We start from the raw sequence: 20,205 nt of genomic DNA on the forward strand, positions 1-20,205 counted from the left end.
CATGACACCGGACCAGCATACCTGAACAGCCAAATCAAATTCCACGCACCCCAGAGGACCCTACGATTTGCCCAGCTCTCCTACGCTGTGGTCCCCCGTACCAGAAAGACCAGATCGGGAAACCGCTCCTTCTCCTTCCTCGCGGCCCGAGCCTTGAACGGCCTGCCGCTCCACCTCAGACAGACAACATCGCTCCCCATCTTCGCAAGAAACCTCAAAGCCTGGCTCTTCGGCAGGCTCTTGATGACTGGAGCCTGCTAAATAACCCTCCCCCCCCCCCAGCGCCTTGAGACCCTTACGAGTGAGTAGTCACGCTTAACAAGCGCCTAATTTGATTGATTTGGGATAAGGATTGCGTGCTAATGGATGTTCGAGCTGTTTATAAGAGCATTTTGCCCATATGGAAAGTTGGCTGAAAATATTCATGTAGGAACATATAAATTGCAGCTGAAGAACCACACATTAAAGACACATATCTTGGTTAAAAATTGGATTTCTTGATATATATTTTCCCTGTACAACTGCCCTGAAGAAGATCTCATAAAATGTTGTTGTTCACGTGAGCGATCGAAACGCTTAGGCAGAGTGGTGTAGTACTTTTATGCCTATGGACACATATGAGCCCAGATAAACCACAAAACTCCCACAGACGTTATAATGCCACCCTCTACATGGTACAGAAGTAATTAAATTGGCCTGAACTGTCCCAATTATCAGGTGTTGTGGTTGAAATATTTTTAAGAGATGTGCATAAAACACCTTCTTTTGTTGTTTGCAGTTTATGTATCTATCTACGTATATATTTTTTCTGGATGCTGTGTGTGAAATGTCCTCGAGATTTTTTTCATGTGAAATCTTGTTGAATGTCACTTTTGCTCATGTCAATGTCTGGTGATTGTGCCTAAAGTGCTTACTTAATGTTTGCATTTGAAGTAATGCATATCAACGAGTTAATTCAAGTTGCATCAAAATAAATAACATTTATTATATTGAAAGTGAGGGTGCTGTTATGTAGTTTAGTTTTACTGTAGCATTTCAGGCACGCCGTTGTCTTTCAAATTAAACAGCGGGAAGCAGAAAGAGAAACTTCTGAATGCTGGGTCAGAAGGCCCTCTTACACTCTTGTGTTCAGCGAAGCTCCCTACAGTCCAGTGTCCTAATGTGTTTACTGTTATCCAGTATTTGGGTGTCTTTCATAGATTCACATGCCTGAATCATTCCCCGTCGTCGAGACGGGAGCCTCCGGTAAATAAAAAAGTAATGTCCTATAGACATACATAGAGAAAATAGGCCCAAGGGTCTCCCCTTAGTGGCCTTTCCTTGTCCTTATGTAAAAAGGACCAAACTCTTATAGTCAGCCAATCAGCTCCGACCTCCCTCTAGGACCTCCCTGGGAGGAGCCCCAGTCCCTCAGATTTTCTACCGCACGTTGTGCTAAGGGAGTCTCCTCTGAGCTCTGCTCAGATTCTGTGTTTTTTTTCACTTAATTTGGCTTTCTACTATGGATTATCCTCAAATACATTCTGTATCTTCAAATACTTTCTTTACAGAAGGCTTAACAAGGGAAAGAACGGAAGAATTCTGTTTGGAGCCTGCACTTCTTGTTCCAAGAGGTGGCTCTGCTCGGTTCCTCACACTCACAGACCAAAGGCTACAAGGTATGTTGCTTTTTCAAGTGACTTTGAAGGGTCGTGAACAGAGGCTGTTAATGTGGTTAAGGCCAGAAAGGAGGTTATTTATTTTCTCCAGTTACTGCGATGAGGTGTTGCCCTCAAAGTCCAGGAGACCTCAATAGAGAATCTCCTCAGACTCATTCCTCAGGGTACCATCCTGAGAAGGCCCCAAAAAAGACCGCTCAAGGGTCTTCCGGGCGCAGTCCTTCAAGAATCTCCCCACTCTGTGGGAAAGGAGAGTAAAGGACTTGCTTTGGAGAAATATAGGACAAAATAGACGACGTATGAGCCGTCTATGTCCCCTCCTCTGGTCATAGGATCGTTCAGAAAGGCGTCGTCTATACCTCCTGAGGTACAGCCTAAGAAGCCATCGACGTCAAAACCATCATCATTGCAATGAGAGCGTCGACAACGACGTCAGCGTCGACGATGACGTCGACGACGGGACCATAGACGTCGACGAGGACACCGTCGACGTCGACGATTGGAGCGTCGTCGACGAGGACATCGACGTCGACGACGAGGCCGTCGACGTCGACGACGAGGCCGTCGACGTCGACGACGAGGCCGTCGACGACACCATGGACGTCGACTTCAAAACCGTCGACGACGGCGAGGAACGACGACGAGGACCGTCGACGGCGAGGACCGTCGACGGCGAGGACCGTCGACGACGGCGAGGACCGTCGACGGAGAGGACCGTCGACGGCGAGGACCGTCGACGGAGAGGACCGTCGACGGCGAGGACCGTCGACGGCGAGGACCGTCGACGGAGAGGACCGTCGACGACGGCGAGGACAGTCGACGACGGCGAGGACCGTCGACGACGGCGAGGACCGTCGACAACGAGGACCGTCGACGGCGAGGACCGTCGACGGCGAGGACCGTCGACGTCAGCGTGGACCGTCGACGACCTGGCAGTCGCAGTCAGTGAGGACCGTCGACGACGAGGCAGTCGACGGCGAGACCATCGACGTCGCCGACACAACCATCGACGACAGCCTCTCGGAACGCAGGCCTGTCTACGGTATCAATGAGGCCTTCATCTCGAAGACTACTCGGCATGTCTACGGCCTGTCTACGGTTTCGATGATGGCCTCATCTACGAGGATGGCCTCATCTACGAAGGCGCATGGCCTCATCTACGTAGGCGCATTTTAGTGGGCGCGTCTATGACAGCCTGTCTACGGCAGCCCGTCTACGGAGGCCTGTCTACAGCGTCTACAGGGCCTAGTCTACAGTGCCTAGTCTATGAGGACCTAGTCTACAATGGCCTAATCTATAGTCTACGATGTCCTAGTCTACTGGCCTACTCTATGGAGGCCTAATGATCGATGGCCGAGTCGTCTACAAAGGCCTAGTGCTCGATAGCCTAGTCTACGATGTCCTAGTCTACGACGGCCTAGTCTATGACGGCCTCGTCTACAAGGGCTACTCTAAGGAGTCGACTGCTCGCCTACGACGCCCTGTCTACGGTATCGACGCTAGCCTCATCTACGTAGGCTCATCTTCGAGGACTCGTCTACGGCGACACAGTCATTGAAGACATCGTCTATGACGGCCTGTCTGGTCGACCAGGGCCTTCTCTAGGATGGCCTAGCCTAAGATGGCCTCATCTACGCGGGCCTCATCTACGTGGCCCTCGTCTAAGATGGCCTAGTCTACGAGGAACTCGTCGACGATAGCCTCGTCTAGGATGGTCTAGTCTAGGATGACCTCATCTACGACGGACTCAGCTACGAAGGCTAGTCTACGACGGCGTCGACGGCCTTGTCTACGAGTAGTCTACGACGGCCTCATCTATGACTGCTCATCTACGACGGCATACTATCTGACGGACATCTTGCCGACGAAGGAGGAGATCCACCGAGTCTGTCATCTCTTTTAAGGGGGTATGGTCATCTATGACTGCGCGTCTACGATGGCATACTCTATGACGGCTACCTCGTCGACGGATTCATCGACGAAGAAGGAACTCCACCATCTCTTCTAAGGTGGTATGGAGAACTGCTCAACGTCTTAAGATCTCCATGACCTCTCAAGAACAGGCCTGCTTCTTGTACGTCTTCAAAGAACCCTACAAGAAGGCAGTAAGATCGATCCGGGTTATCCCTTACCTATAGTCAGAAGAGGTAAGGGTCCGGTAGTACCCCTCCTCTGTATCACTGGTGATCCCTCCGTTGGAGAAGAAGTATAAGGCGCCAGATACAGCACCGGCGTGCTTAACAGGAACTTTCTAAGCCGGACTCCGCAGTGCCACAGGCGGCCTAGAAAAACTCCAGGGATCCTTCGGCCCCGTTGTCACCTCCTCCTGATAAGGAGGGTCTAAGAGTGGACAACCTTACGAACAGGTTTTCCTCTGTGAACGTTCTAGCGCTCTTGGTACGCTAGCATGGAAAATTGTGGGCACACTGGCCCCATACCAACCGGAATTACCAGACTCATCCGAAGAGGAAGTTAGGTGGATTCCGCTGAGGTGAGGCATTGGCGTTAAACCATAGACTGCGCGAGGAATATTGCTACGACAGGGTTCCGCAAGTGGCTGGACCAGCACTCTTGCGGATCCAAGGAGGGTCCTTTCCGTCCTGAGGTGCAAACAATGTTGGTGGACGGGCCAGATGAGGGCCGGTCACTATTGGCACGAAAAATTAACGAAACAAACAATGCGAGAGCTTTGGACACTCTTCAGTATATGAACCAGTCCTTTCATACAACGGGAGGAGGAAGAAGGTCTTCCCTCAAAGGACATTATCAATTCCAATCTTCCAGCTCTTCAGGCCAGAGTAGACCACAATGCCTTCAGTCGCAGACAATAGCAAAACAAGCACCCATCTTCTGAGAAATTGTCTTCTCATGGAACGGGCAGCGGAGCTCTCAGGATATACAGCTGCTTCTACGTCTGGATTATGCTGTAGAAAGGTGCTATAGCGAGAGTTCCTCCTCCTCAAAGGAGCTGTAGCGAGAGTACCTCCTCCTCATAAGGGAAAAGGGTTTTTGTTCCCGCTTCCTTTTTAAATCCAGAAAACGGATAAGAGGAGGAGACCAACCTTGGGCTTCAGAGACTTCAACACCCTCCTAAAAGAGGCACTTGTTTCGCATGGTAATCCATGAGGTCCAGCAAACAGGACGTTTACTTCCATATCCCACTTCACAGGAATCGCTAAAAGTACTTACGATTTGCAGTAGTGGGCAGGCATTTACGGTTTCGCGTTCTGCCATTTCGAGCTCCAGTCTGCACCACACATATTCACGAAATACAGTTCCCTGGGAGCGACATAACTAGGACACCAAGTCTTTCGGTATCTGAAGGACTACCTGCTCAAGGCTTCATCCTTAAATGACGTGTCCAGGTCTCCCAAAGCCTGTTCAGTTCTCGATGCTGGATCTCATCCTCACTCAGGAAAAATCGGTCCTGAAACCTTCTCACTACATCAGTTTCCTAGGTACATCAGTTTCCTAGGTATAACCCTGGCCACACGGTCAGCAAAGGTTTTCCCATCTGAGAGTGATAGTGTATCCTCCTGATTCCTCGCTCTCAACTACGAACGAGACCTCTACAAGAGGCGCTATCGAAGCAGTGGTTACAATCTACAGGGTCATCTTGCCACATGAATGAGAATCCTCACATGGCCGGAGTCCTACAATGAGGAATATCCTCTCAAAAACTGTCTCAAGGCTTGTCTCTCCTACTTCCGGCGGTTCCTCACGTCGCCACAAAATGCGGAAGGTCGTCTCCTATGGAGAGGACACTACATATCAATCTGCCTGCACTGCTGACGGTCTTCCTGGGCCTTCAAGATTGCCTACCAAGAATAAGACGAACAATGGGTTCACCTATGCGTTCAGCAGGCAGAAACCATTCTAACAGGGAGCTGGACCAACAAATCATTGGCCACATCTTCTCCGGATAACACACGCCGCAAATGGATCAAATTGCGGCGTGAATGGAAGCCGGATGCCCACACTTCCGTAATTGGCTAGGGAATGCATTTCCAACCGCATGGCGCAATGTCTTTGCGTAGGCCTTTCCAGCATTCCCGATGCTCCCATTGTCCTCAAGACAAGGTTGGTGGAGCCTTGTATTCTGATTTTAATAGCCCCAATTGGGCCGAGGCGACATTGGTTCACAGAACTCCACCACCTATCCCTGTAGCCGCCGATCCACCGGCGGCAGTACCTATCTCTGCTACTATGATCGATAATGCGGTTCGACATCAGGGTCTGAAGTCTCTCTGATTGGTCACCTGACCCCTGACACAAGACTGAGTTCAGAGTTCCACAATCGGAATAATCCACAGGACTGTAGACATTCTTGCCAGAGCAAGGCGGATAGCACATGAACATATTCCTGGAAAGGGAAGCGCTTTGTGTCTGCGGTGTCAACCGCAGCAATATGCTTTTCTCCACATTACTGGTGCAAATATTGCCTTATCTATCCATTACAGTACATTTAACAGTGCTATCTCGTTATAAAAGAATTCAAACCCACGCTCTGGTCAAGCGGGTTGCTTAAGCAAGTTCTGAAACGTTTATATAGATCTTTCCCGCCAGTAAGGATGTTGCCACCTCCTGGCATCTCAATGTGGTTCTTACCAAGCTCATGAAACATCCGTTCAACCAGTACACGGAGCTGACCCAAAGTATGTCTCGTGAAAAATCCCCACTAGGAGTCAGTGGGCTACAGGCGGTTTTCTATCCAGAAGAGTGAGCGAGCTCCAAGCTCTGTCCATTCAGGAACCGCAAATGCAGTTTTTATGCTAGTCCATTCGGAACCGCACATGCAGTTCAGGAAGGCTAGCATGGTGCTGAGACCGAACCCAAAAATTCATTCCAAAAGTGCCTTCAGCCTTTCATCTCAATGGGCCAATAATCCTTCAAACTTTCTTTGCGAACCCTTCAACCGCAGCAGGAAGGGCTCTACATTCTTTAGATCTCAAAGATGTCTCAGGTTCTACCTAGATACGTCTAAGACTTTCAGAAACTCTTCACAACTGTTCGTGACATACAGCAGACCAAGAATGGGCCTGTCCCTCACGAAACAAAGCATCTCAAGATGGATCTCATCAACGATTGCATTCTGCCGGGACCAGACCGGACGGCCTTTGACTGATCAGGTCACTGCACATTCCAACAGGGCGATGTCCACGTCCGCAGCACTGTTCGCTGGGGTGCCAAACTTGGCCATTTGCAGAGCGGCGACTTGCAAGTCACCACACACTTTCTCCAGACATTACTGCCTGGATATCGAACTTCAGAAGGAGGCGGCAGTGGGCCAGGCAGTGCTTCGCCATCTCTTTCAGTGATGTGAGCCTTCCTACATCCCGCCATCCAGGTATGCACGTTCCTTGCTATTGTGATGTTACTCTTATGCTGTCCACATGTTGTATGACGACACATGCATTGTCTACTGTGACTACAGAGCATTTCCATCACGCAGGTGCATATCTGATTGCTAGCTATTCTGATTCAGGCATGTGAATCTATGAAAGACACCCAAATACTGGATAAGAAATGCGTTACTTACCTGTAACAGCAGTTATCCAGTATTGGTGTCTTTCATAGATTCACATGCAACCCTCCCACCTCCCCTGGAAGGTCTCACATCCCTCTCTAACAATATTATGCCAACCTAGTTGGGTGCGTACGAAAATCTGAGGGACTGGGGCTCCTCCCAGGGAGGTCCTAGAGGGAGGTCGGAGCTGATTGGCTGACTATAAGAGTTTGGTCCTTTTTACATAAGGACAAGGAAAGGCCACTAAGGGGAGACCCTTGGGCCTATTTTCTCTATGTATGTCTATAGGACATTACTTTTTTATTTACCGGAGGCTCCCGTCTCGACGACGGGGAATGATTCAGGCATGTGAATCTATGAAAGACACCAATACTGGATAACTGCTGTTACAGGTAAGTAACGCATTTCATACCGCCTCTCTGGTACATCAGTTGGCATTTGGGCAACCAAAAATACGATATTCTAATCAGCTTCACAGAAACGGGACCACGGAAAACTGGTACTTGAAGACGAGAGTGTGCGAAAATGTAAAGGTAGACATTTAGGGTCAGCTGAATCCATTTGTCTACTAGTCTACCAAGCAGGCCTGATTTTACAAGGTAATGTGCTTCAATAAATATTGACAGTGTCACCGAACCAGCAATATGACGACAGATTATCCTTTTTTCTTTTAATCCAGATCGAGCCTCAAACAAAGTAAGACAACCTAAAAACTGTCTTAGAAAAGTAGCACAGCAATTTATGAAACACTCTATGGCAGGCTAACTTAGCACTTCAAATGCTCCTCCCCCACAGCCCCCAGGCTAATTAGCACAGCACTTGAAACATCCCTTCGCAGGTTGACTTAGCAAATAATTGATACATCTACCGGTTGGTCCAGCACAATATTTGAAACATCCTATCAGGTTGACGGAAATGGAGGTGTGCACTGAAAGCCCTGGTGTGATTGGTGAGGTGTCCCTAGGGCAGCCAACAGCTGCACGGGGCTCTCCTAGCGGCTGTGAGCTCTACACATGCCAAAAACATTGCACAGCGCCCAGAGCCGCACCAGACATGGCCAGACCGGTCTGCAGGTAGCTGGTGGTGTCCCTCAGAGTCAGTGCCTGTGATAGGCCAGAAGAAGGGCCAACAACATGTGGCGTGAGGCGATCTCACCAGAGACCTCCTTTCGTTTAGCCAGCATGGTTAAGTTGCCATGTCTGCGATTTAGTTGTTTATTGGTTACGTCTGTTGAATCACATGCCACTTGGCAGTTTGACATTGCTGTGAGATCAAAGTGGGGGTGGTAGACGAAGAAGTCATATAGAGGGTGAGAATAAGTTGTGCTTCCACACAGTCATGCATATGGACTCAACAGGCCTCAAGTGGATGAGGTGCTTGGTCTGCACTATATGGAATTCACCCCTGCCTGCTTCATTCCTTTCAAGTAGCTGTGGGGTGTTGGAGGGTGGGAGAGACCTCTGGTTTGCCTATACCTGAGCAATGCAGGAGTGGAGCACTAAATAGATTTTAGTACTCATCACCCATGGTCTGGCCTCTAGGCACCTCTCTGGCCAAGATACTAGATTATTTTCTCACACACTTGAATTAATGGGACCAAGGCCTTCATTATGAACTATTTGTCTCGTCCTTGCAGCCAAAGGTGTGATTTTGGCAATGGTTGTGTGGGTGGATGCTGGCCTGGTGGCAAGGTTGGCTGACTATCCTTCCGCTTCAGCCTTCAGTCTCTGACACCAGTTTGCCCACAAGGTGTCTGTTGATTGGAAGCTTGGCAGTGGCCAAGATTGGTCATGGATGCCGCGCTCTGGATGTTATGTTTAGGTTGTGACCGGCATTCTGTTTTGTGGTAATTATTTTTATCATGGAATGTTTTATCTCAAGATTCACTGGTAAGTGTATCAGCATTTTAATGTGTCTCTACCAAGTCGCATTATATAATTCTCAGTGCTTGTTGTATGTAAATAAGTAGGGTTATATGTTTTTACCTTAAAATGTTGTGCTTTCTCTCAAGGCTTTTATGACCAGATGTCCGAGCTAATTACTGGTAGACTTGCAGGTACCTTTGCAGCTCCCTGTTGGCTGCATTCATGTTGAGCATTCTGTCGTTTAGTGACCTGTCTTGGGCCATCAGAGACATTTGTCTTACTCAGGTGTCACCACGCTTCCTTATTTGTCTGCTCCCGCAGGGTGGCATCCTACTTCATGGCCAAGGGTTGGCAACGGCTCTATGACCCAAGCCGCGAGGACTACAAGCTGAAGTGGTGTGAAGTTAAGACCCCTGCCACTTACCGCGCCTTCAGGGAAGGTAAGCCCGCCTCTACTCTGCTCTATTTTGCTGTTTTCATCTGGAAGTCTAAAGTCCCTGTTATGTCACAGGCATTGTTTAGCACACAGCTTGCAAACTGGAGACATGAGGCTGGAGTGTTATCTGCCCTCTGATATCTTAATACTGTAGTGTTCTTGTCTCCTCTGGCCAAACAGGTAGCTTAAGTTCCGCCCTTTTTCCAGTGTCCTTAAAGGTCCCATAGCCTCCTTAGTATCACTGGCCTGTTCAGAAATCATCTAGACCCCCCAAAAGTTCCTACCACTCAAAGAACAGGGCTAGGGGATATGTGACTAACTCTTCACCAGTCCTTCAAGACTGAGGAAGCTGCTTGTCTACATCTGACCTGCGTCACACGGGAAACTAAATACTCGTTGGCATGTTTGCTCTTGGCTTATGCATAATTCTTAGGCATCCTCAATTGGAGGCATCGACCATCAATTTCAATTCAATGCTATGCCAAGGAAGATGTGTATATTGCCCTTAGAGCTGCACTTTGGCTGCTTCAAGCATTGCAAGGAACAGGAGAGGGACAGAGAAGAGACAGAAGAGAGAAAAGACTGAAAGCATAAGTCATGTTATGTGGTCTTAGAAGGATTATATTCTCACTGCTGGAGAACAGAAGATGTATTGAGGGGACATGAGGTGGTGGAAAGGGGCTGTAAAGAAGGAGTGTGTGATGTGCCAAAAAATACATCAAAATGTGTTAGTCTTCAGGTTGAGCTATTAGTTTGTATCAGCTATTTGTAAAGTACAAATATGGGTAAAAAGTAGATAGAATGTTCATAAGGTTACTTCAGAGCTTGGGTTGTACAGTGTGTTGGCAGTGCCTTGAAAAAGTGTCTTCTGCCCCAGCGCGTGGACAGAGGTGACTGCGGCAGAGCAGTTTGCAGAATTTTTAAGACATTTTTCATCTAGATCACTGTCCTTGACTGGTTACCCGTGCCATTGCCACCTCTTCCAATCGCATAATAGCAATGAAATAGTTTGCAAACTGAAAAGGCCACTATCTTCTGGGATATTCATTCAGTCCAGTGATTTCAATGGAAAGTTCATGTTTGGCCATCATTACAACATTAGAAAACTGTAAAACGACGAGGTGTTCTCTTCCTAACAGAAGAGAGGGGGAGGTAAAGTCCTAAACGGGGTGGGATAGCTCCTATGAGGAGCAAGGGCCCTCACACACCCCGGGGGATTTCATGCTTCATAATAGCGCAGCTCCTCGTTGGGCCGGCGCTGCAATGCCCAGTGGGCCCCGCAGGGGGGCTCTTTGCTGGAGATACTTTGCCTGTGATCTTGGCCAATGATGAATCGGGTGTGTGTCGAATGTGAGGTGTCTATACAGAGGTGAGTAGAGTGTGGGGGATATGTAAATTTAAAAATAGCTATGGGAACCAGCTGGACCAACTTTAGTTAGCGGGTTCCATGTCATGATTAAAAACCTACAAGCACTTGCAAGAGAGTCTAGTAGGCTCATCGGTCATCGGAGAGTCTAGTAAGGACATCGGTCAACATGTTTCGTGCCCCTTTATGTCTAGATCGTGGCATTTCTTCAGGACCTAAAAACCCTACTGGCTACTCTTAGAGGGGTGGTTCATGTCTGTGTGTAAAAATAGATAACCATACCATCTCCAAATACACCAACTGCAACGGGGTACTCTGAGTAGGGACCAGGAGTGTGGAGAGGAATAAGCCAAGTGCTCTGGAGTCATGGAACGCTCAATGACATTTCGTCTAACTCATCCATCAGGTACGCAATTAGTGACCGACCTACCCTCCGAGAAGTCCTGAGCGAAATGAAGCCCCGGAGAAGCTCTACATCCCCCAGGGTGTGTGAGGGCCCTCGCTGCTTATAAGAGCTATCCTCCTATTTAGGACTTTGTCTCCCCCTCTCTTGTGGGATTTGATGGTTTTAAACTTAAAGCTGAGATTTTAACAGAAATATGAGGGTTCACACAGTGGGGCTCCCTTATATTCTACAGGACCATTGATGCTGGCCAACTGCATAGACAGGCTTTCAAGGAGGGAATATGAAGGGGTCGACAAGCCTCATTAAAAAATAAATGTTTGTTCTAATTGCTTCTAGACCCATCGAAGTGGCGCTATAGCTTTCTAGACACTTGCTGTTTGTCAGTGCCCATCGGCTGAATGAGGAGTACAGAGGTGTAAAGTTTTGCAATGTGTGTCAGTGGCGTGCCTGGAGCTGACAGCATGCTAAGGGGCAGACCTGGGCCAGCTTATGTGAAAATGTTAAATCTGCCTGAACCACTGCATAGATTATGTAAAATCTCATCCCATGGCCTTCTGAGCCTAAGGTCTAAATGTTTGGGTCCTCGAGGGGAGATACTATATCATCTATCTTACACCATCCTTGGCCACTGAAGACCCTCTGGGCAAACTCTTGGCAGAATGGACTGAGGGAATGCCAGAATGTATTGAGGGAATGCCAGATGGACTAAGGGAATGCCAAGGATTCTCACTTTGAAAGTCTGACTGTGGCATGTTCCCATTTCACTAAAACTTCCACATGTTGGGAGGAGAAACTACTTTCTGGAGTGTTTGGCAAACCAATGATGGTCAGTGCCTGTTAATGTTCTACCTTCGGAGAAAATATATATTTTTAGTGGGCCTAAACTTAGATTATTCAGTTGTATACCTCATGGAAACCTTGTTTGTGCAGAGTGAATGGGCGCTGAGAGTGATCTTGCACTTTTGAAGTCTGGATTGGCGCTATCGGTGAAAAACTGAGACACAAAAGAATTGCTGCTCCTGTTAAATAACTATGCTCTTTTTGTCTCCTGACATATAGGAGAACAGCTTCTGTACCAGATCCCAAACAACAAGATTCTGACCACGAAAATTGGCCTCTTGCATAGCCTGAGGGAGTATGAGAGACTGATGACCAAAGTCAGTGGAATCCGTGGACCCAGGTGATTATCTGCAACCCCACATCCCCTTCCTGCACTGAATCACGCAATCGCTCAGTGTCTAAAACAAATAATGTGACCTAGTCAGGACTTTAGGTTTGGATGAAAAAATTGGGAGGGTCTGTCAAAGTGGCATGCCCAATGTAATTAAGGGCGTGGCTTAAAAACATGTATGCTAAAAATCTGTGTTTAGCATAGTGTGCCAAGCAAACACAAGGAGATGATGGACAAAGCGCGGAATCTTTTCAGACACTCACCCCCTGTCACAGATCTGGGTTGAATCCATCCTCGTTCTTTAGCTCACTTCACCACCTCAGTTCAGACCCAGCTACATGCACATCAGTCTTGACCCTGTGCCTCATGGGAACAGTCCAGCCCGAACTGCCAAGCCAGATCTTCCCTGAAATAGAATGCCGCCCAACTGGTATTAAATTCTCTCGTCATAGTATACAGATTTATAAAACAACAGGTAACATTACACCTACAACAAGCCAGGACTATTGGCTTTGCCAGTGGTTGTTAGTTGCATAAGATAAATAATCAACAACTATGGCTTTGTTGTATATAATATTGAAAATGTATCAGTTCTGAAAGTATGAGATTGTAAAAGCACTATAACGAGTCTCTTTGAAGTTACGTCAAAGGCAGTGAAGGGTGGTACTGCTGCAGAGTTAAGATTTTTTTTCCACCCTCATGGTGAGGCCAGGGCAAAAATGGAGAGCCCGATGGGGACCCATCTCAGCAGCGGCTTTTATAACTGTTGGTGCTGGCACCAGCAGGACCCGGCGCCATTAAAGCCCAGGCCGAGCCCCCACCTTCAGGTACTTCTCTGTGCTGCCCTCTCTGCAGTGAGCTGTGCAGCTTGGTGGAACCGAGTTGGCTCCCCCCGTGGTTTGGGCTCTCTGCAGTGAGGCCACAAGAGTCCTCGGGAGATGACGGGCCACCCGAGAAGGCTGAACAGCACGGGGACATGCTTTTTCAAGCGCTTTGACACAGTGGCGTAGCTAGGGCTTTTGACGCCCAGGGCGATACTGCAGTTTGCCACCACCCAGTGCTGATAACAGCGGGGTACTGGTGAACGGCCAATGCCGAGCGCGCGGTTGCGGGCGACAATGAGCCAACAAGCGGGGGGAGAGGTTGGCTTTAGACACGCCGATGAGGGAGATTAAAGAAAAAAATAAAACAAAACTCACCTCCTCCCTCGAAAAAGTGACGCCCAGGGTGAGCCACATTTCCCTCGGCCCCCCATAGCTACTCCACTGCTTTGACACAGATGTTGATAGTCCTACAAGTGAGATCAGGAAAAGATGGGGTGAGGATGTAGCCTAACGGCTAGAGCGGTTGACCTCAAATCTGGGAAACCCGGTTCGTATCTTGGCAATGATGCTCACCATCCTGTGATTCTGGGCAGATCACTTAATCTCCCTGTGCCTACAAAAATGAATGTGTCCTTATATAACACAACTGGTGCTCATGTAAAGCGCTCTAATGCCTGATACCTTTGGGTCAAGTTTGCTCTAGAAAAAACTCTAGAAAAAAAGAGGTGCTCTCTCATCTTGCTCCAGCCTTGTCTTTGTCCCTGAGCGATCGTTTTTCTGTCAGATTTGCCTATTTGAAGTAGTCCTTTATTATCATACTATCATATGTTGGCAATGTTTTTAACACACCATTACCCCCCTTCCTTGCCCTCCGTTCACCCTCTGATCCCTGCTGACACCCACCATCAACACATTTGGCAGCTAAGATATGGGTGATTTAGGTGAGGGAGGTCCAGAGAGGTTTGTGATCGGGGCCAGTCACTGCTGAACCAGGGACTGACCCGTGAACACAAAAAGGCCCCCCCTGCTGTCTCATTTTATTCACAAGCATCCGCAGGGGCATCACATTTCTTCCCGCACAGGGGCTGTGGCCCTTTTTTTTTTTATATTGCAGATTTATATAGTGCGAACTCAACCCAAAAGTATTGGAGCGCTTTACATGAGCACCGGTTACGTTACACTTTCAGGCACGGGGAGATCTAGGGCCTCATGTAGGTAAATAGTATTTACCGATTCGTAAACACCGAATTTTACTGATTCGGTATTTACGAATCAGTAAAAGCTATGTAGCTAAAAAATTGGTAAAAATTACCGAATCGTTAAGATTCGGTATTTACCGAATCGGTATTTACCGATTCAGTAATTACCATTCATTCCTATGGGCCTTCAATTACCGAATCAAAAGGGGAAAAAAATTGAAGGGTGGAAGGGTGTCACTTTGACACCCTGTTGCACCCCTCAATTGTTTATGGGTGCACATGTTGCAGACATACATGCCTACAACATGGCACTGAAGCAATTTGCATTAAATTGCTTTTTTTTGTTTTCGTTATTTGCCACCAACTTGTAGTATTGTGTTTTTATCCAGGAGCCTAAATCGATATTACTATTTTATGCCCTTGTTCGGTTATAATGAATAATATCCCTATAACGGCATAGTAATCATATCCATATTCAGTCGTAGCACATGCTGTCACATTAAGCAAGGCTACTTCCCCAGACTCCTAGAAAGCACAACGAGTTCTCTAAACAAACCAAACCTCCAGCAACCTGGGAAATCCCCATTGCTTTTGTTTTGATTTCGTCCTAGAACTCCTGTAAAGCACTGTAAGAACGGCCAGTTCTTAGTGACATCTTTATTGACGTCTTATGTCCAACCTTACGTCAAACCCGGCACCTTTCAGGTATAAATATGCCAATGTTGCCTTAAGCAAACACGGTGGTGGTTTTGGAGCAGAGCAGCTATCTACTTGCCCGAGAGCCCAGCTGATGCGAGAGCTCACGGACGCTGCCCCTCCCTTTTGACGCACTGAGAGAGACGCTGGCTTTTCTCCTGCCGAGAAATCCAGCTCCGGTGTTTCCAGATACCTTCGCGGGTTACTGGGATATCGAGTCCTGAGAGAGAGATACAAGACCTCCTGCTTTCTCATACCCAGGTACGGAGCTGACTAAACCCGTAAAGAGAATTCTTGAGTCAGATTCTTGGCAAAAACAAACTTAACTTAAATTGCTACTTACTTACTCCTTCCCACGTATTAGGCTTAGGTCAGGTACACCGGGGTAGGCGTATTTAGAAGCACCAGTTGAGTACGTTAGTCAATGTATATAAGTATGTATATATTTTATCTATTTTAAAGTATCTTATGGCTAAGAAACCATATCAATGCTTTTACAGTATTATTTCTTAATCCTCCTTTTACTGTACGCACTTTACTTTACTATGAGTATTGCAATTGTGGCAATTCATTTCTCTTGTATGAGAAAGAAGACTGCTCAATGAATAACAACCTTTTATTGAAAACGCCCGTCTTTCTTTTCTCTGCACTCTGGTGAAACTAAGTATGCACACTTGACTGAGCGAAATAGCTGTCTATTGTTTTCACACGACTCTAGAGATACACTCTTATTCTGAGGGAGCAAAGTTGTCATGTTATATGGTTGTCAGAAGCTAATCCCTTCTTGTCTATCCAGGGAGGTTAAACTCCTCCTCGTTTATTCGAAAAAAGTTTCTAGTGACCTCTGAGCTAGCTGGCAAAACTTAAGTCTAATATAGTTAGTAGAGACCTAGATAACCCCAGTCCTACGTCTACACTGCTGAATATATTATTCCAATGGGCAGAGCCTATTGGGAATATAGGAACTACACTACATGGCGCCCAACGTTTGGTAAGGCGATAAATCTAACGCAAGACGTTAGAGTAACTCAGTCGTGCTTTTTCACACAGAACCCTTTTCCCGTAAATACTCCAAAAGACGTCTGGAGTGGGTAAAAGGTTAAAATCCGCCGGAGCTTAGTAGGAAGAGATTCCTATGTATAGTTTTTGGTATAGTCAACGTTGAAGGATACAGTGTTCCAAAATATTGTGCACCTTATCTTAGTTTCCTTGAAACTTGATCTGCAACAAAAACCTTTCTGTCAGTAAAAATGTCAGAAAGTGAAGACGAAAGGGAGGCAGCTAGAATAGCAGCTCGACTTCTAGCGGATGACACAAGTCTCCAAGGAAATGTGTTATACTCAATCCGGTCAACATAAGGAAAACTATAACTCTGAAACTTATAGAAAATGGACTAACACCGAGAGGTGGAATAGTCGTATTCGTAATTGAGGCCCATGAATATCGGCAGACAGAGGTATTCTATTCATGGATAAACTTTCCAGCAGCAAACGCTGTCACACACGACTTCCACTATTACAAAATAGAGGAACCTCCGGATGAATACACCCCTTTCGAGGAGGTTGAAATCCCATTAAAATACCAAGAGCACCTGCTCTGGTTTAAAGGCGCCCTAAAACATAATAATCACATCACCAGGCTCGGTCCACTAGGTAGACCAGGAGCAACGTGGCCGGTTCTAGCCAGCTACACACCACATCCAGACATTAATAAAATGTCAAGCGAAGAACTCTTAGTAAAAATAAAAGAATTAACAAAGGCATATAGAGAGTTAGTTCAATTGGCAACGGAGGATATAACTTACCTCCAGAAATTGAAAGAAACAGATATAGCAGAACAACCATTTGAACTTGCCAGAATCATAGAGAAATCCTATGAAGAACTAGGAAGAGATAGTTTGGGTGGGAAACCAGTAAAACCCCAACTAACTGAAAATCCTGAAAAAATATTTATTAAAAATAATTTAAACACTCCAAAAAAGAGCTGGGATGGAAATAAACAATCCACTCCCAAAGAAAAAAGATTCCAGTCCAGAGGTAGGACTCCTCGGCGGAGAGAAAGATCTCCGGACCAAGGACACAAGTCTCCCCAGAGGGAGCCCTCTGAGAAAAGATACAACCTTAGAAATAGGGATAATTTGAAAAAACCTGATAGATATCAAGATATTGATACACGTCCCTCTCGATCTTTTCAGACTTCCTCGCAGAAATCGGAAAGAAGAGGACGGTTAGAACACAGGGAAGAGCACGTCAAGTCCAAAGACAAAGAACCTGCTCATCAAAGTAAAAAATTACAATTTCCAAGAAAGAAGGTAGCCAGTATTAAAATAATTAAACATGCCGAGGATACTGAGGACACAACTGAAAAACGGAGAGTGGGCCCAGACAATGCTAGACAGCGCAGCAGAAGTGACCATAGCTCGCAAGATCTTGATGAATCTTCTGGAGACAGTGGACACGAATGAATACATTCAGGTGGAAACTGCAGATACCAGAGTTAGCAAACCTCATAAAATATAGGAAATAACATTACGTATAGAGGGAGATAAGACTAGGAAAGTAAGGGGTCTCTTTTGGGATAATCTTTCAAAAGGCTATGACATCCTTTTAGCTGAGAAAGACTGGCCACCAGAGTTTGTCAGGGAGTGCCCTCATGGCTAAGAAATGATTATGCCTGCCTTCTCAAACCATATTCCAATTCATAAAAAATATACATATGCAAGAAAATGGGCAGTAGCCCAAGCTCCTGCATTATACAAAAATCATGTTGGATGGGATGAGGACTCTCCTCCTCACAAAATCCAGTTAAAATGTCAACCAACTGCACAAAGGCAGTACCCAATTAAGCAAGAAGCTAAAAAACAAGTCAGGGAGATCTTAGATCAACTTGAATACCAGGGGGTGATTGAAACATGCACCTCTCAAATAAACAATCCATTGTTTCCTGTCTCCAAACCAAACGATTCATATCGTCTAGTTTTGGACTACAGACACCTTAACTCATGTTGCAAGACATTTGCAGTACAAAACTCACACAGTGCAGCACTAATGAATAACATCGTGCGCAAAAAATACAAAACAACATTAGACATCTCTAATGGATTCTTTTGTCAAAACATTGCACCTGAAAGCAGGTATTTGACCGCTTTCTCAATAATGGGGTCGCAGAAAAATTTCTGTCGACTCCCACAGGGATTCAAGAATAGCCCAGGATTATTCTCAGCAAGAGTAACAGAGTTACTACAAATATATGATGATGAGGCATTATCATATGTCGATGACATCTATCTGACAGATGATGACTTGGATACTCACTTGAAAAGAGTGAACACCATAATACTTGGGTTCGCAGCAGAGGGTTACAAATTCAACTTTAAAAAGTCACGAATTGCCCATCTAACTGTCCTGTTTTTAGGATATGAATTATCAAGTGAAGGCAAAAGTCTAGCAGACAATTTCTTAGAGAAATGCGCTGTACTCCAAGCACCAAAAACGCTGAAGAACTTACAATCAATACTAGGTTTTCTGAATTTCGGAAGAACTTACATTATAAATTATGCAGGGAGGGTTAAACCTCTCTATGAATTAATAAAACCTGATTTCAAACCAATCAATTGGACTCAAAAACACACAGAAAGTTTGAGATCATTGCAAGCAGACATGTTAGCTAAAACAAAATTACAAACTCGCGAAAACACACGCAACCTTGTAATCCGAGTCATCCCAGGAAGATGCGGATTCACGTACCTGACCTCTAATGAGGGAGAAAAGGTACCAATAGCTTACAAATCAAACTTGTACACACAAGCTGAAAAAACATTCAGTATTACAGAAAACATTGTAAATGCGGTTCAAAATGCTGTAGCAAAAGAAAGAGCCCAAGCACAAGGCAAAAGGATAACTGTTTCAACAGCAGAATCAGCCTTTGAGGCATTAACAAGCCCACGCAATTTGACTAACGTGGCATTAGATCCAAAATGAATCGAATGGGAAAATTCTCTTGCTGCAGAAGAAGTGAAATACTACTTTGACCCGGAAATTAAAAAATTAAAAAATCTAAAATATGAATTAGAATATCCTCTGCCAATCGAGATTCTGCCTCTACAACTTTACTCCTGTGTAATATATACAGACGGATCTGCACAACCCGCAGTTGGGGGTAAACACAATTACAGTGCTGCATGCGCGGTTGTTAAATGCCGGTGTCACAAAGGAAAATTGAGACCATTGGTAACTATGACTCAATCTGTAAAAGATGGTTCCGATCAACGAACTGAACTGCTTGCTTTAAAGATGGCACTCGATATTGCGGATCGCGAATTTCCCGCACTAATAGTGTGCGATTCACATTACTGTGTCAAATCTTACAATAATGACTTGCAGAACTGGTTTTAAAACGGTTTCAAAGATGCGAAAGGTGGCACAATCAAGCATAAAACGCTTTGGGAACAAGTAGTTCCTTTGCAGAAGGAACTACAAAAGACTCACGTGATACATACACTGAGTCATCAGCGTGATGGCGTTCACGCTGCAGGGAATTCATTGGCTAACACAGCCACAGCGTAAGCAACTAACCCGGCTTCCGTAGTCACAAAAAAGCGTTCAGAAAAATACATAGACGGAGAAACCATGCTGGCGGTAAAAACGTCTTTACAAGGCAACTGCGCAGCACTACCCGTGAACTATCCACTCAATTATACATACATAATCGATGCAAACTCCGTTCCTTTTGCTCGAATCCCTGGAGTGGGGGATAGAGTAATTCCAAACACGAACAGGAGGATCTTCTTGATTCAAGAAGCACATATGAGATTAGGTCTAAGGCACCAGAAGATCAATGAATCTCTGAAAGAATTACAATCAGAATATTGGTGGCGAGGAATGAGCCTGCAACAACACAAATTTGCAATAAACTGTCCAAACTGCAACAGAGATCGCAGTGGCGAACCGGCCGGAGTATTGCCAAGGCTCTTCGTATAGATAGGATAAGGCAATCTATACGCAAAATCCAGCAGGAAAAATACATCCCATTTATGTTTAAGACTAGAATCACTTAAA

At 46.1% G+C, this 20,205-nt stretch overlaps 1 protein-coding gene across 1 annotated transcript in view; it reads left to right on the forward strand.

The window, feature by feature from the left end:
• Window positions 1–20,205, forward strand: part of TTLL10 (tubulin tyrosine ligase like 10) — a 389,096-nt gene that overhangs the window by 274,772 nt on the left and 94,119 nt on the right. The window contains exons 4-5 of the mRNA XM_078642368.1: window positions 9,372–9,490; window positions 12,318–12,438. Of these exons, the coding sequence (XP_078498494.1) occupies window positions 9,372–9,490; window positions 12,318–12,438 (240 nt within the window). The remainder of the gene's footprint in view (window positions 1–9,371; window positions 9,491–12,317; window positions 12,439–20,205) is intronic.

Source organism: Lissotriton helveticus, chromosome 5_1, assembly GCF_964261635.1.
Source record: "Lissotriton helveticus chromosome 5_1, aLisHel1.1, whole genome shotgun sequence".
NCBI classification, from domain to species: Eukaryota; Metazoa; Chordata; class Amphibia; order Caudata; family Salamandridae; genus Lissotriton; species Lissotriton helveticus.